Below are 24605 nucleotides of genomic sequence, written 5' to 3' on the forward strand. Positions count from 1 at the left end.
AGCGGGTAAAATTGCTTTTCCAAAGCGGGGAACTGCTTTCCCAGAACTGCTTTCCTGCGATCCTTTCTATTATCTCCCACGGGATGTCGCCCGCGAGCAGAGCTCCGGAACGTGTCCTCGTTACCCAGACATCACGGGGAGCGTCCAGGGCTCCAGCTGGCCAATGTGAATTCACAGAAGAACCCTGTCTCCACCTGAGCCCCGTAGGACAGCTCTGGCCATGTTGCCAGCCTGGAAGGTCACATATACATTGTAGAGTCTTTCTCCTTCATTAGACTGTGAACACGTGAGGTCAGGAAACAGAGGTGTCTTTGAACCCAGTGCGGTTGCTGGCACAGAACAAGGAGGCAGCCGCTTGTCGATGAACCGAAGAATCAAGGGAGCAAACAACATTCGACTAGTCTCTCGCCGTCTTTTAAGAAGAGACTAAGAAACATAGACCCAAACGTAGCGCAGGTGGGCAAACCCACAGCATTTGAACAGTGGTGATTGATGAATGGCTTGACCCCAACCCTGAAGGAAGAAATCCAGGTACCAGAGCGAAGGCCATGTGCCTTTCAACATTGTCCCCACGTGGCTGGACACAGAGAGGGTCACGGCAGGACAGGCAGTAAGCCAGCGTCGCACCCGAGAGCCCAGGCCGGAGCCAGAGCAGCGTGGACCGAAGGACTGCAGGCAGGCCAGCAGGGGGCGGGGCGGCCGGAGGTCCGCTCCCCGCTGAGCCCCGGGGACTTCCCTGCGGACTCACGCGGCCAGCCGCCCGCAGGGATCCTTCGAGACGGGGAAGCAGCTTCCGACTCCGACGTCTCAGTCTGACCTGCTCTTTACCTCCAAAGTTGCAGTAAAAGGGTTTATTGAGATCTCACAGAGAGAGAGGAAGGAAGGGAGGCAGGGAGGGATGGAGAGAGGGAGAGCAGAAGGAAGAGAGAGAGAAGGAAAGAAAGAGAAAGGAAAGGAAAAGAAAACATGGGACAGCCACGATTACAAGGGCGTTCGGAACATTTAGCCAAAACCAAACCCTCTCGATGTTCCGCCGACAACGTGCGAGGGGCCGACTGAATGAGGGCTCGTGGAGCACAGGGCGGATTTGGCGCTGCTAAGATGGGGGGATCCCGTGGGCTCGCCTGTCTCTCCCTTTTCGACCCCCCACAGAGACGGGTGGAAAGGACAGTCCACCACGCCAGGGAGAAGGGAGGAGGAGCCCTAACCCTGCTCAGCACAGGCTTTGGAATGAGACCAGGCGGGGCCGTCAGCAGAGACCCGGCCTCCAGACGGCGCAGGAGGAGGTGCCCAAGCCCCAGCTCCCAGCGTGGGGAGCTGCTGACAAAGCACCGGACGTGCACCTGTGGCAGGGAGACCTCCAGACACCGCCTACCACGTGCAGCCAGAGGCCGGCCCTGCCATGTGGATGTGAACCAACCTGGGGATTCTGACTCCAAGGCCCCAGATGTGCCAAGTGCACCAGAGACAGGAAAGTGCACTCACATGCTGACCAAGACCCCGGGTTCCCCACTGGACCGCCCCCCCAAATCAGCTGCTGCCTCAGGCAGGAGGCTGGGAAGTCCCTCGCAGGGAAGAGACCGTGCTTGGCCACCCAGGGTCCCCAGCGAGCTAGCCAGGCGCCGGCCCAGGGGCCTGCGGGGCTCCGGCTTGTCGGCAGGCCTGTCCACAGACACACGATGTGAGCGGCCGGCCGAGGGGCACGCAGGACGGGCCAGAATGGGACCCGGGGAGGCCAAGCCAAAGAGGGGAAAGGGAACCTGGAGGAACAGACAGGGCAGGAGACGGGAGCAGGTGAACTGAAAGCATTTCAAAAGACGTGGCTGACAGCCTCAGAGAGAGGGAAGGTGTTGTACCCAGGAGACGGGAGGCTATTGATAAGTAAAACCACAAAACAAAAAAAGGGGTCTCGCAAAGTACAAAGTACAGTCGCAGAATTTAATAAATTCACCAAAGGTGGCAAATGCGGTAAAGGAAATTTCCAAGAAAGGAAGCAAAGTATTTTTAAACTGGGCGAGAATATCCCAGAAAAATTAGAACATGGATTTAGAGCCCTCGGTTGTTCAACTGATCGGAACCCAGAGAGAGAGAACAGAGGGAAGGAAAACGTCGAAAACCACAAGAGCAGAAGGTTCTGCAGAGCGAAGGGACGCGCAGGTCGCAGGGGTCGCAGGTGCGCAGGCAGGGGAGAGGACTCCAGCCAGGACCCGCCGTCCTAAGGGCCGGCAGGGCCCCGGAAGGGACGGCGCCTACGGAGGGAAAGCAGACCCGCCGCGCGGCCCAGCGGTTTCCAGCTCGGAGCCAGTGGCTGATGGGTCCGCATTTGAGAGACAGGAATTAGCAGCCGAGGTCCCGGAAACATTCATGCTGACCGTTCGGGGCGGTCGAACGGAAGCGTGTTTAGATTTTCAAAGTCTCAGAACTTGATTTCACGTGCGTCTGGTCTCAGAAAGCCGGGGGAGATGGTGCTCCGTGAAAAGGGAGACGTGACTTTTTGAAGTGGCAGGGGATCCAAGAAGCCAGTGGTAGGAAAAAAAAAACACAACTGAGTCCAGGGAAAGGAATTTCTAGGAAACTCAGTGAGGAAGCAAATCGGTCATCACGTTCAGAGAAAACAAAACATGGCGTAGAAAGAAAATGTGGGCAACGGACATGTTACACGTCTCAGCTGGAGAAAGCCCCTCCTGCAGAACATTTGTTTTATGTAATTATACTATCTATTATAACTCTCTAACTCAATGGTGAGTTTCAGTCTCTTGCTGTGATTTTTGAAAAGATTGGGGACTTGGGGGAGGAAAGCATGAGTGAATGTGTCTGTGCTCATGGGTAGTGCCTCGCGGGTCCGCGGAAGCCAGTATCTAACGTGGGAAGATCAAGAAATAAGCTTATTATTTATAAAAATGGAGTCAACTTTAACAGAGAAAGGAGTTTGAAGTGGTCGGGGCTGCTGTGGGGGCGGCGGACAAGAAACTGCTGCTCAGACTCTGAGCTTTGTGTTATGTCTGTTTTTTACATAAAATACATTATAGAGGGTTTTTTCAGTGTCACTTATACAATGACATATTCTTACCTTTTTATTTTGCATGGATTAGAACATCATGTAGAAGGAAGGAAAAAAATAAGATTTTTAAAAGAGAAACTAGAGACGCGACAAAAGGGTGCCAAGCGTTAGGAGTTCAGCTGCGTGTTAGTTACTAACGCGGTTTTTTTCCCTTCCTCTTGCTTGTATAATTTTCAAAACCTTTGAAGTCGATGTGTGTTGCTTTTGTTCTTCCTCTGCGTGGGCGCGCTCGTGGCAGCTCTCCATGCAGCTTCCAGGAAAAACAGTTTTCCTTTCCATTGAATTGGGAGCTGAGGATCCCCTTTCTCACCTTCACACCAAGACGTCCCCGCGTTTCCCACGTCATCTGGGTCCTGGGGGAGTCCGCGCATCGCTGGTCGCCATGGGGCCGGAGAGCACCGTGTCCCCCGAGCTAGCGTGTCCGGGCGGGGGGCTCCCACGGGCACCCCTCCGCCAGCAGAGGCCCTGACCCGGACGGCCCTTTGTGCTCCGCAGGCGTCGCTGGGGTCGCAGATGGACCTACAGAAGAAGAAGAGGCGGGCTCCTGCGCCCCCGCCGCCCAGCCCCCGGGTGCCGCCGCGCACCGAGGACCGCGAGGAGAGCAGGAAGGGCGCGACGGGTGAGTGAGTGGCCTGCGGCCTGCCCGCCCCGGGCGGCTCTGCCTGCGACCCTGGCCCTGCCACTAACCTCGCGGCCGCTGCTGGCCTGGCATTAACACCGAAAGTATTAACACTAACGAGGGGACGTCTGGAGGGAAGCGGTCTGGCCGTGGGAGCGCACGCGGAGCCCCCCGGCGTGCAGGGGGCGGGCGGGGAGAAGGCGGGGGACGCGGGAGGAGCGGGCGGGGCGGCCGTGGGCAGCGTGACTGTGGCGTGTGGCCTGGTCTCCGCGGGAGGAGGATGCGCCCTCGGTGACGTGTGTGCATGGTGCTGAGAGAGCAGATTTCGGCGGACGGCAGGCGGATGGGTCACTTCTGAGCGCCTTGTGTGAAACTGGCCTCCGCTTGCATGCCTTTCACATCTGTCGCCAAGGCCCTGATACCTCAGGAAATAAGAAGGGGGATCCAGAGGAAAGAGGGTAGAATCGTAACGTCTGTGAGCAGAGACCTGTTAGATTGTTGATCCCACCCCCGCGGGACCGGGAAGTGGAGCGGCGGGACGGAAGGTTCCACCCGCCAGGGACGGTTAATTTATTCTAAAATCGCGGATGGCGCAGGGAAGCGGTGCTGGAAAGAGGGGTGCCTGAGTCAGCCCCCGGACTGCAGTGCGCCAGGGCCCTTATGGAAGCGGTCAGGTGGCCCCTTTGATGCCGTTTTGTCCACTTGTCACCCACATTTTGCCTTTGACTGAATGGCTGCGGCCCCCACAGCTCAGGGGCGCCTGGGACAAGTGGCCTTTGTCGGGGCGTGACGCTGCAGAAGAGCTACTTGGCGGTTTGTCAGCGTGTTCCCCTCGCCGGCACCTCACTATTAATATCTGAGCCTTCCACGGCCTGGGAGTCGATGACCCTGAGGAGCAAGAGCCTGCATTTCATGTCAGTTCACCCTCCTTCCCAAGGCAAATATGCTCAGGTTTAAAGAAAACATGCTCAGGAGCGCATCAAAATGAAGCCGGTTTCTCCTTTTTCTCATGAGGAGACCGCGACCTCCCTCCCAGGCTCGCCTCCCCCACCATTCCCTGACGGGACGGCAGCCCTCAGCTTGAGCGTCCCCCGAGGAAATTCCGAGGAGCGTCCTCTTGTAGTGGCAGTGGGGCTGTGGCTGCACCGTGCCGGGCCCCAGGCCGCGCAGCCCTCGCCCGCACATGCAGGACGCCCTGGCTCACACCCGGAGGGCCGAGCCGCATGCCCGACGTGCTCGGAGAGCCGGGCCGCCGCAGCACGAGGGGGCGTGGGCGTTGGAACGTCAGAAACTGGAGGGAAAACCCCCTCGCTACGGAGCGTGCCACGCAGAAGAGGTGCGGCTGGTCGTAGCTCGCCGCCGAGCGTCCCTCTGGTCTGTAAACTCCCCTAGGTGAGGGCGGACGCGCCTTCCCACCTCGAGTAGCTCGAATGCTTTCTGAGGTCACGGGGCATTTCGAGGCAGACTTCCCTCCCCACCACAAATCCCCGTGAACAAAAACACACCAACACGGCCAAGAGGAGAACTGACAGCCAAAGTCTACGCTTTAGTTAAAGTAGAAAAGTAATAAAAGTAGCCCCTGTCCACAAAAAAAAAAAAAAAATGTTGAGCATCTTTTTCTACTGAGATAGAACAGCTGGCCAGATTGGGGTCTCGACCCCCATTCCATAGCAAACAGACATAAGCGTCCAGGAGCGGCCTCTTCCCCCTGTGGGTCGTGCCCGGGCCTGGCGGTGCCCGGCCACGCCGCTCACAGCTCACGGGCACGTCGAGGCAGGAAGCGATGTGTCCATGTGGTGAAATCACTGTGTCTCGTGGCTGAGGAACTCTAACGAGGAGCAGGAATAGATAGGTGTGTCTCTTGATGAAGAAATGATGCTCCTTAAGACTTTTATTAGAGATCTGATCAAGAGCAGGACGCATGAAATCTCTTAGTTTCTAGAAGATTCTAAGCTTTGAAGCGTGAAGGAAGCATTTGTAAAAGAAATGATAGTAAGCGTGACTTACGGCACTAGTTCTGCATATCATTTATTCAGTCACTGACTTTCAAAAAATGTCATTCACAGAAGAAAGCCTTGTTTTCACGTGAAACTGTGAAGGGACCCCCAGTGTGTAAATCCCACTCAGGACCCTCTTCTGGACAGAGTCCGCACCCGCCGGCGCCAGGCCGTGGAGCGGGGCGGCCCTGGGAGAGGCTTACGGCGGCAGGCGAGGGCGGCGGCCACGCCACCCTGCAGGAGAGGACGCTAAGAGGCGCGCCCCTGAGCCTGGACTGGGCCGCGTGAATGACGCGGTTCCTCTCCACCTGACGGAGGCGCTAGGGAGCTTTTAAGGACAGTTGCACGCCCAGCCTCTACACACAGCGGTGCCTGCCCGAGACAAATTGCGACGGAGCCCGTATTTCCCAAGTGGCCAGGGGATCGTGCGCTCTGTTTGTGAAATGTTAGACTTTGAGTGACTTTGATTTGCTGCCAAGCATGGCTGGGTTTGGTGCTGGGTGAGAGATTTAGTGCACGGTGTGGTTGGACGTGGCGCCAGACGGGGTTGAATTTGGAGCCACGTGTGTTTGGATTTGGTAGCGGGTGTGGCTGGATCTGGTGTTGAATGAATGTTGAGCATGGTTGGATTTGGTGCCGGGTGTGGCTGGATCTGGTGTTGAATGAGGCCGGATTTGGTGCCGGGTAAGGGTGGCTTCGGTGAGGGGGTGACGGCGAGGTGCCGTCTGTGGAGGGCAGGGAGCCCTGGCCTTAACCTGCTGAAGTGACCCTCATTGATTCCATTAGGTGTCGGACGGCAGGTGCCACAAAAGCCTCCCAGAGGCACTGCCCGGGGGCCCCCTCAGCTGGTGCTTCCCCCGCCCCCGCCCTACCCTCCTCCTGACACAGACGCGGCGGAGCCTCTCGGCTTTCCCGGGGAAGGCGCTTCCGAGGCCGCCGACCTGAGCCCAACACGTATGTGCCTCTTGTTTTCTCGTCCACGGGTGTTGACCGCTCCTCTCTGGTCCTTGGTGTTGGGGCTGTGTTTCCAGGCTTCCCGTCCTTGCCCTGGGGTGTCGGTACCTTTCTTCTCCTGCTTTTCTTTCCAAACACTCAAAGCAATGTGTCCTGGTCACCAGTGAATGCCCCGCGGGGACCTGCAAAAAAACGCTTTAACCCGTTCATCGGGCCGATTGTGGTTAGACTGCAGGCAAAGTTGCACCCTGTGGGCGGGGACAGCCGGCTAGAAGCTAATGTCCCTCAGGGAGCACTCATCCCAGAGCATCTGCAGACAGCAACAGTGCAGCCAGAGTCGCAGCGAGGAGCCTGGGCCGCGAGCTCACCCGGGGAGACGCGAATACAACATGGGCTGTGCCCCAGAGCTCGGAGGGCCGGGGAGCCAGGACCTGGGCCGTGGGGTCAGGGGCCAGCGTCAGCCCCGTCACTCTGCGGAGAGGGAGACCGGGGCACCGGGGGCGCTGCTGGATGGGAGTGCAGCCATAGCCAGCATGAGAGGCCCCTCTGGTTTCCGTCCGTCCGGCATGGCGTGAGCTCCGGCTCACACCGTTGCCCGCGCTTCCTCTTAGACACTTGTAAGCACTGTGTGCAGCATCCCCGCCTCCCAATGGGGGACGTTGGACATATTTAACTGTATCTGTGTATTCAGCTGGCGTCACCCAAACGCCACGCCTGAGCACGTCTGTGGCAGCGTGGCCCGTCCCAAAGCAGGCACGCCCTGGGCTGCGTTTTCCGAATGCGCCACATCGCCCTGCGCGCCGCCCGCGGAGCAGCAGCCGCCCGCACGCGTGCTAGAAAGTCCATTCTGCTCCACCTCTGGGCCCCTTCGGCATTTCCTGTCCTCTTCGGAGATGCAGGCTGGCACGCCGCCCACTTTGGGTTCAGAAGGTCCTGGCTGGGTTACCTCCTCCAGGCACAATAACCCTGATTCCTTTCATCTTTCTTTACAAACACTTCACTCCCTCGTTAACATGCGTTTGATCATCTTGACATAGGATGCGCTTCTGAATGCAAATGAGTCTTCACAGGGTGTCAAAAATTCAGGGAGGCAACAGCCGAGGCTCGGCAGCCCTACACTTCACGTCGAGATGGTGGGTCTCGGCCCCACGCCACGGCCGACAGCCTCCGGTGGCCTCGCCTGGGGCTGCTCCTGGCACCCACAGAGTGGGTTCTCGGAGCGTCACTTTCTCCTGGAGCCTGAAGCTGTGACTGAGGGTCGAGCTTCTCCCTGTCTTTTCTCTGTGTCGTCGTCGTGGCCGACCTCCTCAGACTGCGGTTGAGGGGGTTGTGGCTGAATTTTTGCGAACGAAGAGCGATAGTTTTGTAGGAAAAGCAAACCTTCCCCAGGAGCCCCCAACTGCACGTCTGCCATGCCTCACCGGCTGCGGCTGGGCACCGCATGGACCCAGTCGCTGGTAAGCACGGGCTCACCGTAGGTAAGTCAGGCCCAGCCCGGCTGCCCGGAGTCGGGCCAGCGTCCCCACCAGTGCGCGGATGGTGCCGCTCGCCGACACCGGAGCTCGGGTCCGGGATGTGGGAAGGCGCAGCTGGTAGGCAGCCGGCAGTGACACCTGTGTCCAGCCTGCAGCCCCCGGCTCGGGGCCGCCTGGAGCACGTGAGACGTGTGAGGAGGAGCTCAGGGAGATGTCAGTGGTGACGAGTGGGAGCGTCACTCGAAGGCAGTGCGGCCGTGCCTCCGAGAGTCGGGAGGGCCAAGCAACTATCGCCCTCAAAGGACGGTTTCAATGCAGGCCCGGCCTCCAGCCGCGTCTGCCATTTCCTGCTCCGCAGACCAGAGGCACTGCCGGAAGGGGCCCTGCCCTGGGCGGTGCCCGCTCAGGGCCCAGCGGCTGCAGGGTCTGGTTTCTTGATAATCGTAGCAGCTATAAGGACACCAGGATCGGGCTGGCAAAGTTGTGTGTCTGAGTTATAAGCCCTTGGAAGCTTGTATCCCATTGATGAGTACTTCCGGCCATAAGAAGCATAATTGTATCTCTTGCAAAGTGAACTTGAAATAGACAAACTGTGGCCGTTCAGGGTCAGCTTGGGGCAGGTGGAAAGCCACGTCAGCCCTCCCCCGGTGCGTAACGGAGGCTCCTCCTGGCTGCCCCGTGGGGCCAGCATCTTCCTGGTGGCCGCCAGCTCAGCCGGTGGAGTCTGGGTTGGGAAATACGTGCCGCCTGTGCCATGTGTGCGAGGGGAGTGGTTAAGCTGTGGGTTCTCTCCAGTTGTGCCTCAGCGATCACGGCGAATGGGTCTTTGGTGATGTGTTTGAGCATAATTGTAACAGGGGAAGAGCAGTTTTATGCTCTACGTTCTGTAACCCTTTTTGTTTCTTATTAATAAGCTTCCCTATTAACCTTCAGCTTCGTAGTGTCACACAGGTGCTTCACACACGCGCTTACACTAGTGTAATTGCATGCGGATTTTTTTTCTCATAACTTTCTAACGAGCTTGCTTTCCGCTCGCCTGTGGTGCCGGTGGAACCTTTGCTGTGAAACGAGGCTGACACGCCGGCCCCGCCCATCGCCTCGAGTTACCGGTTTCTGAGCTTTGCAGGACTGGTAATGACTAGGCTACTAACCTTGCACCCATGGCTTGTTCCAGTGCGAAGACCCTGGGGATTTAAAAACCAGCGCACAGAGAGTTCAAACCACAGTTCCCCAATTTACCTTTTATTTCCAAACCGAACAGTCCCAGAACTGCCGTTTTCTTACACGTTTTCCCGACCAGCCTGGAGCCGATCCACCTCTCCATGGATACACGTGTCTAGGGGAGTTGGCAGGGGATTTTAAAGGGAAAAGGGGGTCACCGTCTCCTGCTCCGAATGGCACGTAGGGTTCAAGTGCCACCGTGCTGTTTCTAGCTGACTGATTTTCAGGGTATGAACAGGCCCCTCATTCTCAAGAACTTTAAAGCAGGTCTAAACTAAGAAAAGGAAATGAGAGACTCAGACAATCCATTTTCAGTGAGGAAGTCATTTGAGTGCACTCAGTGTAAAACTGGCAGCGACAATAATTCCCACACCAGGCGGCGCGGCTCCGCAGGGGAACCGAGGACGCAGGAAGGCCACTGCCGGGGCTGGGCGAGGGCTCTGCTCACGGAGCAGCGGGAACCTGCCCGAGCAGACGGCACGAGGCTGGGGAGGCGGGGCGGGGCTTTTGCGGATGTCCCTTATATCGGGACAGTCTTCTTTCAAGTCACCTGAAGTTGTGCTCTAAAATTGAAACCACAATTAAGCACTTCGCCTGTTTCAAAACAAAGTAGTCAGCCCCGGCTGGTGTGGCTCAGTGGCTTGAGCACTGGCCTGCAAACCAAAGGGTCACCGGTTCGATTCCCAGTCAGGGCACCATGCCTGGGTGGCGGGCCAGGTCCCCAGCAGGGGGCGCACGAGAGAGAGAGAGAGAGAGAGAGAGAGGCAACCACACATTGATAATTCTCTCCCTCCCTTTCTCCCTTCCTCCCCCCTCTCTAAAAATAAGTAAATATAATCTTTTTTTAAAAAAGTAGTCAAGCCCCAATCTGTGACACGGTGTCATTCTGGGAGTCCCGTTTGTCGTGGAAGCTCCTCGACACCCTGCCGGTGTGTGGGCATCAGGTGCCAGCCCAGAGGCGCTCTCTGGCCCTCATCTTCTGTTTATCTGCCGCTTTCCACCCCCTGCCAGAGAGCCAGCCACACGGCTGCTCCCGCAGCCCTGGGAGAGGCCGCTGCAGCCTGCAGGCAGGAGCGGGGAGGGCCAGGGGCCGTGCTCGCAGCGTGAGTGCAATGGAAGGAAATCGGCCCCGGCGGGAGCAGAGTCTGCCCCAGCCCGGGAGTACCTTTGAGGAAATGGAGCTGAGTTTCTAGCCTGCTAGGAGTATCATGCCTTGAAAACCATTCAACTTGCCCAACCTGAACTAAAGATCAAATGTTCCTTAGACGCCAAGCAACAAGAAGGATGATAGAGCTGTGTTACAGCCTTCGAAAAAGAGGCCGATGAACTCATTTGCTGTTGTTCGCTAATGTTTTAGTGCTTTACTTGCAAGCTACCGAGTCCCTAACTAGAGAGAGATGGAAGGACTCAGTGGCAGGTCAGTGGGACGGGGGCACCCAACCTAGACAGACTGTTGCAATTTTGAGAATGTTGCAAGCCAATTGCTGAACACAACCATTATTAAACAGTAAATTACAGAAGTTCGCCATTAAAAAAGTAATATGACAAACAAAAGTAACAAATTCTGAAACCTCATCACTTCCTTACTACTTTCCTACTGTTGACTCTTTCTGTATTCTTGAGGTTATTTACGTGTATCGAACCAGTTTGATTCAATAGCATGTAACAGTAGAAATCCTGTACAGCAGGCTGATGCTCTGTACCTCTCCCTCACGCCACATTCAGCAACTGATGTTGATGGCTGGAAATCCAAAGGAGCAGGTGTTTACACCACGGCAATTGGCAAAGGTTGCAAACCAGCTGGCCGCTGTCTCAGCCAGCAGGGACTTTAAAGTTCCATGTCAACTCCAAATTGTTTTATCTGACAACCTAAACGAAACAGCGAGAGCAAAGACGCTTATAACGAAGTCCTTCCAGGAGACGGAATCATGCGTGTTGAATCGCAAGACCCTTTTCCCAGCTGCCGTAGACAAAGGGGGAAAGGACACGCAACGGCCGACAGTGGTGGCCCAGCTGGTAGGCCCTCCCGGTGCGCCGTTAAGTCCCCAGGGCCTGGAAGGTGCACGCTGAGGTGGCGGTTGCTTTCCCGGGGTGCGTTCACACTCTGCCATTTATTCCCCCACAGTTTACTGCTGCGCGTCATTCCCTAGTCACGCCCAGCGCTTCTGACGACGGCGCGCGGAGCTCCGTGCCTTGGACCTCCCGTCCTCCGCGGCCCCGGCCCTGGCTCTCCTGCCCTCGCACCGCAGGGTCGCTCGTACGCCGCGGTTGACTCTCTTTAGAATTTACCGATACTGCATCACCAGCAGAGATCTGCTTGACCGGGACGCCTATGTCCTTGTAGGCGGCAAAGACTTTTCTACATCAATTCTACGCTGGTGATACTGACCTGTCTGAAATTCCACTTGCACTGATACATGGATATGCTTCTGTTAAGAACCTTGCTTTATTTCAATCCATTCTTAATTCTCGAATTTCTCCATTGATAGTCAGTTGCAGAATTTCGTCCCTCTTTGCCTTCTCACGGGATTGCGTCTGTAAATTCAGCAGTGCAGTCAGTTTGGGTAGGAACACTATCTACCTGGGAAAACCAGGTGCCCAAACGCATGCACCGGAAGTACCTGTAGGAACTCCCAGCCCATGGCCTGTATCTGTGCTCAGGGACGTGCAGGACCCAACGTTTCTGTGTTTTTCAGGGTTTCCTATTGCTGTGATCTCCAACGTTTAGACAGTTTGCAAACAGAACAGCGAGCGAGGAGCGCCTCCCCCACTTCCATCCACAACACATTCAGCCCTTCACCCACTTCCTACCCAGCACCGAGAAGCGTGTGGTGCTGGCTTCGCGCCCGCCTCGGGGCCGTGAGAGCAAGCAGCCGGTCGCCACACGGAGTTTGCTTACCGGGCCCCAAACCCAAGGAAGTCACGGCAGCTCCGTTTGCCAAATGCTAGTCTGGAGGGTCGTCCGTGGAGTAGCGATGCCCCAGGGTGTGACCGCCGTGTCCCCGGAGGGGAGTGGCCGGCTCTTTCCGAAGTGCAGGATCCCCTTCCCTTCCTGGGAAAGCCCCTCCCATTCCCGAGAACTCGGCGCCTCAGCCGTTCTGAGCCGGCCGGCAGGGAAGATGGCCTTGGCGGGGGTCGGGGTTTCAGGAAAACGGACCCGCTTGTTTAGCTTAACTTTGGTTATTGTGCAAAGAGACATTTAACGGGAGAAGCTTGTCATGTTTTTCTCCAAAAGATTTTTTTTAATGTTATTGCTCAAAGTAAGAAAAGGAATCAGTGTTTTTTACTTGTATGACTGTTGTCTGGTGGGTTACATTGAAAATGGTAGTAACGACTTAATGTAGGAGTTGTCTCAGCCAATGTTGATATTAATAAAAAAGAAATATAAGCTAGAATGTATAGAAATGCATAGCTAGAACTACATATAACCAATCTAGTGCCATGTGTTGGTGAAAAGAAAAAACCTGGAAAGTTATAGAAATTACTCACAAAGAAACAAGTTAGAAAGTGCCTTTTTTTCTTTTGCATTAAAATAAAGAACTTTTGTCTGATAAGTAGCCGTCATTTGCCCTCAAATCATTAAGTGGGGAAAGTCTAAACAAGAAAAGGTACTGTTTGCCTAAATGTTGGGGAAAGCACCGGGGTTTATGACCCAGACTTTAAAGACGGCACGAGATTGTATGTAATTACAGCAATAAGCGTGTGCGCCAGAAGCCGCTGTTCGGCTGAGGGAGGGGAAGGCAGGCAGGACGGAGTCTGCGGGTGAACGGTTCGGAGAAGGGCAGGGAAAAGCCAAATTGCTCTTAGAATTGTTGGTTAAGGAGACACAAAATGTAAAGCGAAAGACGCCTCCAAATCTGGTGAAACTAGAGGGCACAGACGTGGAGGGTGGGGGCCGGCCCAGCAGAGCTGAACCAGTTCCCAGGAGGACAGGGGTTCAGCCACGGCGGCCAGCCTCCTGGGTCGTGGAACCAGCCGCCATCGCGGATGCAGGAGAGAACCTCAGGGCGCTCCGCCCCCGGGATGGCTTGACAGGCAGCTGCGTGAAATTCAGGGCAATCCTATGGGCAGGTGTTGGAGATCCACGCATGAGCGTCTCCGAGGAATCCGACAGATTCATTCAGGGATGCTTTTTTCCTCCAAGCCCAGCCCTTGCATTTCAGAGACGTTTTCGTTTCTGGCTCAACCTCAGAACCCAACCCTCCGTGCCAGTCATCCATTCTCCTTGCGGGCCCCCACGAGAACTGCCGTTCCTTTTTCTCTGTAACGTCGCATCGGGAGTTATGCTTAAGGAACACGGGTTGACAGGAGCTCACGGTTCTGAACAGGGGCCCAAACCGAGCCGACCGAAGGCGGCCGGTACCCATGCGAGCTCACAGCAAGTGCCAGGGTCAAAGAAACATTAACTCTGAATCTTTTTTCACCCATAGTTGGCTTAAAAGACTCCCCTTTCACCATAGGGTTGCGGGTGGTGGACTGTGGGACAAGGGGTGGCATCTGCCCCGTGATACTGTTTGGAGGAGTAGGTTTGCCGTTTGGCATCAGATGCCCTTGACCTCATGTGAAGGCTCTGAAGTCAATTGAGCTGTGAATAGGGGCCCCCAGCTCTAGAGATGACGCAATGGGGAGAAGCCTTAGGGCAGCCTGCTCGCTGGGGTGGCGGGAGCATCCGCGGGAGCAATCGCACGTGGCGCCTGGGTTTGCGGCACTGCTCCACTGCTCGTGCTCCGTTTCCATGGTAATTTGGGTCCAAGCTAGGACACCGCTTGCTCACAATGTTCGCAACGCGTGTAATCTGATGCAAAATGTGCCCATTTGCAGACTAGCGCTTTTCATAGCCAAACAAGGTTCTCTGCGGTGGGGGTGGGGCGCGCATCCCCCGAGCATCCTGTGAGGAGGGGAGGGCCCTCCACACACGTGCTGGGGCGGTGGCTCGAGCGGCGCAGCCGGTGGCCATTGTCCAGGAACCCACCGCTCCCGGAGCCCTCTCTCCCTCTCTCCGTTCGGAGTGGTGTGGGTGTGCGTGCTCCTGCGTATGCCTGCACACATGCGTTTGCAGACCTGTGTGCACATGTGTTCTGGTGTGTGCATGTGTGCTCCTGTGTTCTTAAACATGTCCGCACACCTGTGTGCATGTACGCATATTTCCCGTGTCTGCATGTGTGCCCACATGCTGGTGCGCATCTGTGCATGTGTGCCCCTGTGTTCACAAATGTGCATGCACACCTGTTTTCACTTTGTGCACACGCTGGTGTGCATGTGTTTGTGAGTGTGCACATGTGTGCACATGTGCGCACACCTGTGCTCCTGTGTGTTCACAGGTGTGCACACCTGTGTACCCCTGCCACCTGTGTGAAGGATTGTGTGCAAACACCTGCATCTGTGTGCGTTTGTACACGTGTGTGCATGTGTGCTCCTGTGTTTGCACATGCACGCGCTGGTTTGCATTTTGTGCACACATCGGTGTGCATGTGTTTGTGAGTGTGCACCTGTGTGCACACCTGAGTTTGTGTGTATGTACCTGCGTTGTGTGCATGTGTGCCCCTGTGTTTGCATGCGCACACACCGATGCATCTGCAGATGGGGCTGCACCTGTGCGTATCAGTGTGCACGTGTGCTCCTGTGTGTTTGCAGGCATGCACACCTGTGCATCCGCAGGTGGGGCTGCACCTGTGTTTATCAGTGTGCGTGTGTGTCGGCTACTTCGTGGCTCACGCCCAACACACACAGAGCAGGAGGGAGCTCAGAAGAGTTTGCTCCCCATTCGTCGCCATGGAGATGACGACAGGCAAACTTCAAAGGCCTCAGTGAGGGTGAAGGTCCAAGTCTTACCTGCATGCGGCTCGGCATTGTCTGTGCCCAAGTTCCCCAGCTCGGTCTATCACCAGGAGCCACACAGCACCGGTCACCGTCCCACCCAGCCCTTTCTTCCCTGGAAGCCACGAGATTATCACTTTCTGCTCTGTTTATTCTGCCTTTAATTGCTCTCTATAACCCTTCTTTTCTCTTCTTGAGAAAATAATAAAGTTTTATAACTATGGATGAAGCCACGTAAAAGCCAGAGGGTTATATCTACCCCAATCCTTCAGTAAAGAAAGAAAAAAAGGAACGAGAAAGAGAGGAGAGCTTTTGAGGTCACCGAGGCTGGCCACACCGCCTCTGGGGTGACGAGTCCGCCGCTGGTTTTGGGACGGAGAGCAAGGGCTCTGCGTCAGGCTGCAGTGGCCAGCACAGCTCAGACATTCTCTGGCACGCGAGGGACTCGGGGGACAGAGGAAACGTCTCCTACTCTGTTTCGTGTGAGAGGGCTGGCAACGCAGACTGCCTACGTAGCCCAAATTCTAACCCAAAGGTGAGAGTGGACGGCCGGTGTAGCCGCCCCACAACATGTCTCCTTTGAGGAGTCCAGTTGCCCATGTTAAGAAAGGCCTGCCTTGAAATACTGTCCCGTGGCGGGGAGGCGCGGCCCAGCACGCGGGCAGCCCCGCCTGGCTCCCACTAGCCTCCCAGCCCGGCCGGCCCGGCCAGCGGCTGAAGGGGACGGAGCCCGGCGGATGCTGCTGGCGTCCCCGCTCCGGTCGTCCACCGGGGGGAACCCTGACCCTCCCATGGGCGGCCACTGGAGCAAGGCAACAAAGGTCCAGCTGGTGACAGCGCAGCTCTGTGCCTGCGTTTCAGGGGTGAGCCCCGCTCTTTCCAAAGAGGGGACAGAGGGGACAGAGAGGAGCGGGACAGCCTGGGCGCAGAGGGCCGACTCTGTGTCCACTCTGGCTGGTGTGATGCTGGCCGGGGCCTAGACAGGAAGGGAGACCTGCCATGTGTGCGTGTGAGTGTGTGTGACTATACTGGCGTGTGAGCATCTCCCTGCCTCTACCTGTACCTCGCTCTCTGTCCCCCTCCCTCTCGCCTTCCCTCTCCCTCTAAATCTACTGGACATAGGCAGGGAGGCCAGCACCCCGTGATGGCGGCCTCGCCTCCGGTTCAGCCCACACACACTCCTGGGCTCCCAGGAGATATTTCTCAGCCCAGGGCCCGCCTCGCTGCCGCTCACCCTCCATTGCCTCCGCCTCCAGAGCTTTGTCGATGGACCCATCCAAAACGTTATGCCCACTGAACGCGAACTGCCCTTGCCCATCCCGGCCCCCAGCCCCCACCACTCTAGGTTCTGCTGCTACAAACGTCACCCCTCTAGGACCATCATGCAAGCAGAACCCTATCGTATTTGTCTTCTAGTGGCTGATTTCAATGATAATATCCTCCAGGTTCATTCCTTTTTGTAGCATGGGGCCAGATTCCCTTTTTTTTTTTTAAGGCCAAATAGCATTCCATGACGCGGGCATACCAAGTTTTGTGCATCCCCTCTTCTGCGGATCGGCAGGCAGGCTGCTTTCATCTCTGGGCTGCTGTGGCGTGTGGCGTTGTTGCGAACCTGACTGCAGCCACCTCTCTGAGGCCCGGCTTTCAATTTTTCATAAATACCCCGAAGACGCTTGCTGAGGAATCAGTTGCGATGCCCCTGCCTGCAACAATAGCAGGCTCGATCCACAAGGAAATTCCTGTGGGTTCTTGCAAGTTGGCAGGTTGCACAGGCTCCGAACCCAAAACCACGTGAGGTTCCCAGACCATCGCCGTGGCCCGGGGAGCGCCACGCACCCATTGGCTGCAGCTCGAATGCACAGACCAATGCCAGTGAGGAGAGCGAGGTTGCCACGTTTGATTGGACCGTTGGTGCCCATTTCCGGGGGACCCCCGATGCCAAGGGAATCCAGCCACGCCTGCTGATGTCCGACGTGTGTGCGTGCGCATGGGTACATAGCGCCCAGATGCCACCACCTCTCTGCTGGAGTTGCCAGTAAAGATGGTATTGAGACCTACCTGTTCAGGTACCTGTGAAATATTTAGAGCAATGGCCAGCTCTCAGCAAATCCTAACTATACAAAACAGACCGACGTTTAAAATACAGGGCAGTTGCGCGTCAAAATCTTGACTTCTGCTTTTTCAGTGCAGTTAGATGTGGCAACACCAGTCTCATGAAACAGCAGGGGATGCGGCGGCAGCCGGCGTTTGATGCAGACGGACACAGACATTTCTCTGCGCCCTGTCCCCGCACGTGGCCCCGCTCCGCCTGTCACAGGTGTCCCCCGAAAGTCCCCAGCCCCCGCAGACCTGTCAGCTGGGGTTCCCTGCTCTGATCAAACTGGAGAGATCAAGGAACTCAAGCCCTTGTTTTTAAAAAATAAGGAAAATGAGGTTCTGATGTCAAATAAGCTTTAAGCATTTGATTTACTGCTTTTGTGCTCCCACAAAGGATGCAGGGCCATTTCTAGCTCCTGCTTTTTCTTCGGGTATTCAATGGCCTTTGAAGCGGTTTCTTAACATGAGTCCCTTCAACGCTTGGGACGGTGCAGTCCCTGCCCTGCAGTGCCTCATGCTTTCTGCGCACTCCGACTCCGCGGGTCTTCCCAGCCTGGCTCTACGTGGCTTCTGGGTCCCTGGCAGCCGGCACACGTGGGGGCGGTGAGAATGTCTGTCTTGTTTGTCGGTCTGACAAATGCATCTCTCTGAGCAGAGTATAGACAACAGCTCAAAACAGAACACACTTGGACTGATCACCCGTGGGTGCTGGGCACCGGCAGGACAGGGCCACCGGCACAGAGCACTAAGACAGGCAGAAGAACCCGAGCCGGACAGGGACAGGAGCGGAGCTCTCCAGTCTGTCCTCGCGCCCGGAGAGGGTCCGCCCCAAAATGCCCCGAACGTGGTCTGCCTGATGTCTGCGGTCATGCTGTCCTCAGAGAGCCTGGGGACAGATGAGGGCAGGGACAGGCCCAAAGGTATATCCTACTGTAGGGTCACAGCCCAGTTCTGCTAGAACGCCAGCCCGCGAGTCACCGTAGCTTCGTGTCCTTGTGAACTTGAGCCACCAGAGCTGCCCGGGTCACCAGCGCGGCCTTCCCTGTGTTGGGCATTCTGGGGAGGCATTATGGCAGACAAGCACTCTGGTTGTGCGCAGGCGTGTTCTACCTGGAGATTTACACATTGTTCTTGAACCTCGCCCTCTCCCGGGATACGTGGGAAAGGGCAGAGCGGAGGGGCCCGTGAGCAAACAGTGGCACGTCCTCACTCGGGATGTGACCGAGTCACAGCCCTGCTTTATCAGGCAGACAAGGGAAGACAGGCGGAGAAAATACCACTTGACCAAGTTTGGTGCTCGGCGTCCAGCGTTTGGCCGTGGCTTGTCTTTGCAGAGCCTTACCTGCAGGAGAAGGAAACCCTTGTACCCAGACGGACCGTCGGGTCACCCTCAGTAGGAGAAGTCGGGGTGGGGGGGTGTGTATAGTGGGCTCCCGCCTGCCCCTGGGCCTGGCGGGCGAGCAGGCTCCATGCGCCTGTGACGGGGACAGCCCCCCGCACACGCACAGCGCTGGTCCTGCCCAGCAGCCGGGGAGAAAACGGGGCCTGCTGAAGAAGGCGGGGAGCGTCTGTAGGATTGCCCTCGAGGAGGCCTCCTGGGAGCGAGTCTCTTTTCTGTCCTCATGGCTCCCTGGGACTGAAACGACCTGCAGCTTCGTCACACGCTGCCACCACCGCGCCAGAATGAAGCAGCCGGAGGTGTCTGTAAAATGAGACACCCTCATCGTAAGGCCGGCCATGCCTAAGGCCGGCTGGTCCGAAGGTCAGACGCGAAAGGAGGCATCACGGGCCATCCGGACACCTCACCCAGCACGACCGAGGAGCAGACCACCTTCCCCCAGCCACCTGGGCCCCGGGCCGCACGTTCCCGTGAGAAGTGGCACAAGCTGACCGCAGTGCCCCTCGGGCCTCTGGGTGCCTGTGCTTGGGTTCCCGACCTCAGGGCCGGGAAGGTCCCTGCACGCGCAGCCTGGCCTCGCTGTGGCTCCCCTGTAGGGCAGCTTTCTGGTGTTTGGGCTGCGCTTGGGGCTAAGGCCGCAGAGAACAGCAAACAAAATATAAGATTCGCAGCTTCAAAGCCCTCTAGGTGCGGGTCGTGAAACCCCACGTCCTAGCGTCTGTTCCTAGGAGGCCCAGTTTGGAGAGAGACCCTGCCTGGCAGCAGCAGCACCCGCCCGTGGGCTGATGACAGATCAGAGTCACAACGCACCCCTCGCAGCGGCAGCGGCCGGACCAGGCCACGCCCTCGGTGGGTGCCCCGTGCCAGCCTCAGGCTCGTCCCGGCTCCCTGAGTGACAGATTCTGATTCTTTTCTCTTCACAAGTGAGAAAGGCTGCAGGGACAGATTTGCTCACAGCCGTGGGCGAACCAGCACCGCTGTGGTCGACATTGATACAAAAGGCGTAGGAGAGAATCGGGGCCCGGCCAGATGAGCGTGAAGGAAGCCCATGCACGTGGCAGGGTGAGGCATCCGGTTCCCTCACTTAGTTAAGGAATTTTACATTTATCCTGAAAACTACTGAAAAACAAAGACTAGAAGGCAAAGCAGCCAAGGGGAGACTCGCCGTGGGATGCGTGATTCTTGCTCTGCACTTGTGTTTCCTGACTTTCGTAGCAGGGGGCGGGGACAGCATTTATTTTAAATCTCCAGGACTCTTCACGGAAGGGCTGTGGGATGGGGCCGTGGTCGCGGTTTCCTCTGAACCCAGGCCGGATGCGGGGTGGGGCTGGCTGCCCTTTAGGGATGGAAGACAAGGCGGGCGCTGACCCCCAAGGGGGTGGCATGGCACTGAGGCCCTGAGGACGTGCTGGAGGCTCAGGCCAGCGCCCGAGCACGGCCTGCAAGGTCACTTTGGGTCCTGGTGGGTTTTGCTGAGGTGAGTGCTTTCTGGCCGAGAAATCACCGTAACTGCGAGTTCGGGGGTTTTCGTGTGAAACGCTGCATTTACTGGCTGCGCAGCCTGTGGGCTTTGGACAAGGCTGGAGGCGATTCTGCGCAAGTTCCCTGAAATGACAGGCGCTGTCGCGGATCTGGCTGCGGGCCCCAGCGGACGCGTGTCCCCGGGCAGGCGGGACGGAGGCCGGGGGCGCTCGGGGCCTCAGCACTGTGCTGGTGCCGGTCATTCTGGAACCCGAGGGAGCGGCTCTTAGGTGGTGGTTCTGCCGTGTGTGTGTGTGTGTGTGTGTGTGTGTGTTTCACCAGAACACAATATGCAAACCTCATGGTAAGTCGCTTAGCTTCCTTCTACTCGTGATGGCATTTTGTGACATTCTGTGACTTCTAAAATTTTTTGGAACAAAGATCTAGTATAGTATCTTTTCAAAAATATGAAAAATACGTTTTATGCTTTTATCCAGTCCCAGATAACTGTTCGAAGAAGGCACCTTCGCTGTCCGTGCTGGTCCGTGAGTCCCGAACACCCAGGCCTGGCGCAGAGTTAGGGCGGCAGGGACGGCCCCATGGGCCAGCGAAGCCGGGAGGCTGCGGTGAGCGCAGGGGTGGCGGAGCGACGCGGACGTCGGCGGTGCCCGCCCCGAGGCTCCTGCTCTCACTCTGTGAGGAAGGGGGCTTTCTGTTCCCGTGCAGTTTTTCAAGGTGACTCTCACTTGCTCTGTGACAGCCTTTTTGACACAGGTGACCTTGGGTCTCACTGCGGCCTCGTGTCCACGTTCTCCCATGTCTCTGGATCCATGTTCTCCCCAGTGTGCTGATGGGAAGCTTCTGTCTCAAAAGAGGACTCCAGATGCACCTGCCACGCACACCTGCCTTCCCCGCACACCTGCCCCTCCCCGCACACCTGTCCTTCCCCGCACACCTGCCCCTCCCCGCACACCTGCCCTTCCCCGCACACCTGCCCCTCCCCGCACACCTGCCCTTCCCCGCACACCTGCCCCTCCCCGCACACCTGTCCTTCCCCGCACACCTGCCTTCCCCACACACCTGCCCCTCCCCGCACACCTGCCCTTCCCCGCACACCTGCCCCTCCCCGCACACCTGTCCTTCCCCGCACACCTGCCTTCCCCGCACACCTGCCCCTCCCCGCACACCTGTCCCTCCCCGCACACCTGCCCCTCCCCGCACACCTGTCCTTCCCCGCACACCTGCCTTCCCCGCACACCTGTCCTTCCCCGCACACCTGTTCTTCCCCGCACATCTGCCTCCCCCAGGTTCTGTGCCACCTCACCTCGCAACATTGTTTCTTTTCTTCTCATTTGGGGCATATTTTACAGCCACTGGGGACGTGTTCTATGTTTGTAAGTCTTTCCTTCATTCTGTCTTTCTGAAACTACTCTAGTAGAGCGTCCTGTATTATTTCTATAACCAATTACTACCACTGTACCGTCTTTAGGAAAATGTCACGTGTGAGTGTGTTGAGGATGTGCTCAGCTGACTTCTCATGAGATGGGGGCACCGGAGAAGTGTCCAGGTGGGAAGGAGAGCCCGCCCCTCGGGAGCAGGGACCGGGTGAGTGTGGTAGGCCAAGCTGTGCCATCCACTAGAGACGTTGCTGCCTTGGAGGTGACAGGAAGGTTTGCAAGGTCTAAGAAGCTCGCGCTCAGCTGCCCTCAGCCGTGGCACTTGCAAGAACCTCTGCTCCCCGAGACTCAGGTGCCAATGGCCAAGCTGTCGGTGAGGCCTAGCGCCTACAGGAGTCACCGAGCCCAGACCGCCCTGCTCAACCCCTGGGTCCCCAGTCACCTTATCGTGCACACATAGGGCCACCCGAGGGACTGAACCTCTGCCATTCCCAGGGCCTTACCTGTGAACCACAGCAACAGTACGGGAGGCCCCATGAGGCTAGAAAGGCATAGAGCTCGGCCTGCAGGCAGGAGGACTTCCTAGAGGAGGCGGCGCTTGACTGATCTGGAAGGAAGAGGAAAACTTTTCAAAAAGAAAGAAGGTCACTTTCTCAGAATTGGAGGGAGCCAATGCATCAAATTGAAAATGAACATTGCACCCCTGCGATCGATGAGCAGCCACTTGTCTCAGTGAAACCCCCTCCTCTGGCCTCAAGGGGCTCCCTATTCGTGTCCCTCCTGTGACCCTTTCCTGGCTGCCTCCACCCATCCCGAGCCCTCTGCCCTGAAGGGAGAAATGGTCTCGACCCTGAATAAGTGGGCCCCCTTCTCCCACAGCCGGGACAAGAAGGGCCACGAGGGAACTCCTCTAAATTAAGGTTCCACGCGTTCCCAGCAACATGTGGGTCCCGAGCCCTGCACATCCCTTCCGCTGCACAGCGTCATGAAATGCTGGATTTTGCCTGATGGACGTCGTTTGCAACGTACAGCTGAGCATGCAGGAAAGTCAGTGTAATTGCATTGGCCTAAAAACAAGGAGGAACGAGCCAGACGGGGGAGGAAGAACTGAGAGGCCCGGCATCTGGAGACAGGGTGTCGGTCAGTTCCCCGGGGCCACCCCGAGGTCAGAGGGCACAGGACCCCCACAGAAAGGGGGTGGGGAGAAAGGAGCACGGGGCGAGGCCGAAGGAGCAACCCAGGCAGTTGCGCTCTTAGGCCAGTCGGTCAGAAGACGGGAAGTGTCGTCATGCCTCAGTTCAACGGCCCACTCTCGGGTTCTGATGACCACGGTCAGTCACGCAGCACAAGTTCCTGGTCCGGGTGTCACAGCGCTCCTATTCCCAGGCGGGGAAAAGGGACAGAGAGTTGCTCTTACAGAAATCAACTAGAAACGTTTATGCATTGAATAGACTTTATAGATGGTCCAACTTCAGAAACCACCAATAAGAAAAGGGAGGGACAGACTAACCAAGAAGCAACTTCATAATTGAACAGAGTACAGGGGAAAAAAGAGGCAAAAAGTGTTCTTTTTCCTTTTTATCTTTTCATAAAAATACCAACTGAAACATTTTCTTGCGGAAGAACAGGGATGATTCTGTCTGAACCTGCTGACCTCCGCTTTCTGGAACAGCCAAAGGCGGGGGACGGAAGGGCACGGGCCAAAGCGTGGGGGTACTAGAGGACAGAAGGCGAGGAGGACACTCAGGCAAATAGCACGTATTCGTTAAAAGAGGGAAAAAGCAGGATGTGCTGTAATTTCAGGACGAGTTAAAATGCCCTTGTATAGAAGGCATCAGAGGCTGTGACAGACTGTCTCCCCAGCAGCGGCTCTGCATGCGATGCAAAGACGATCTCCTTTTGGTCACTTTTAGGTCCACGTCCGGGCAGTAGCAGTGGCCGAGCCCTGCGCCGTCCAAAGCTACGAACGTGCACGCCTTTTCGCGGGTGGCCTAGTAAGAGCGCGTAGAACTGGGGAGACGGGGACAGCGTTTTCCTTAGATCGTGTGTCGCACCCTCACCTCACCTCATGCGGGAGCTGAATCTTAGTCAGCGGGAGGCTGGGCTCCCAGGAGGCTTGGCAAGTCCCGGAATGCCGAGTTTTCAGAGCTGCTGATCAAATACAAGGCACGCTCTTTATATGCCAGACGGCCCGGAAGCCGCGTGTCTATTTCGATGTGAGCACCTTCATCTCTCCTGCTCCCCGCGCTTCCCGTTCCCTTCAGTGCCCCGTCCCCACAAACGTTTATGTCAGAAAGGACTGGATTTGTTTTCCTCAAAACACGTTTAGAATATATTGAAATCCTTGCACAAACAGAATTGAGATTTGTTCCGTAGAACATGAAAGAAAGGTCTTGTGGCGGAAAAATTTCAACGTCACTATCATCAGTAATTCATTCGACATTTCCTGGAGAAGGAACGGTCACCTGACTCACGTCCAACACGTGATTTTCTGTGGCCGTGAGTGGACTTGCCCCGTTTGGGAGCCTGGCAGAGCGTATTCCTGCAACACAACTTCAGGAATCATGGGCTGGCCGGGGCCGCTTTTATAATTTGCAAAAGAGAAATAATGATATTTACCCGGCAGGGGCATTGGGTTAAATAAGGAGCAGGGTAGATGCTATCTATTCGAACGTTACAAAGTGTCAGATCCAACTCCCCTTGGGTGGTTTTCAGATCTCAGTGTGTTGCACTGAGCTGTTTGACAATAATCAGCCAATAGTCTAATGTCCGAGGCCAGCCTTACAGCTACGGCATCAGTGTAGAGGAGGGATCCCACTCAGAGGCATGCTGGAGCAGGGACAGGAAAACATAACCACACTTCAAGTTCACGATGGAGGACCCGAGTCCAAGGACCATTGCCCACGTTCAGCGTTGTGGCTGCGGAGGGAAGTCGGCCGCCCCGGCCAAAGGCAGCTCCCCGCAGCTGGCAGCCTCCCTCCCCGCCCCATGGATGTGTCCTCAGCCGGACCCGCCGCAAGGCTCCGTGTTCTGCCCTAAGGAAACAGCGATGGGCGTGGGCGGAAGAACCTACTCCTCCCGTTACAGACGGGAGGCTGAGTATCGGG

At 56.7% G+C, this 24605-nt stretch overlaps 1 protein-coding gene across 3 annotated transcripts in view; it reads left to right on the top strand.

The window, feature by feature from the left end:
• COBL (cordon-bleu WH2 repeat protein) overlaps positions 1 to 24605 on the top strand; it is a 129760-nt gene that overhangs the window by 82468 nt on the left and 22687 nt on the right. For 2 of the 3 annotated variants that reach the window (XM_054571376.1, XM_054571377.1), the window contains 2 exons: positions 3557 to 3680; positions 6464 to 6631. In XM_054571376.1, the coding sequence (XP_054427351.1) occupies positions 3557 to 3680; positions 6464 to 6631 (292 nt within the window). Of the gene's footprint in view, positions 1 to 3556; positions 3681 to 6463; positions 6632 to 11452; positions 12848 to 24605 lie in introns of those variants that run through there. The other variant, XM_054571378.1, reaches the window with a different exon arrangement.

This window comes from Pteronotus mesoamericanus, unplaced genomic scaffold (assembly GCF_021234165.1).
Source record: "Pteronotus mesoamericanus isolate MK-2021 breed Mesoamerican mustached bat unplaced genomic scaffold, CSHL_Meso_final contig_220, whole genome shotgun sequence".
Lineage (NCBI taxonomy): Eukaryota > Metazoa > Chordata > Mammalia > Chiroptera > Mormoopidae > Pteronotus > Pteronotus mesoamericanus.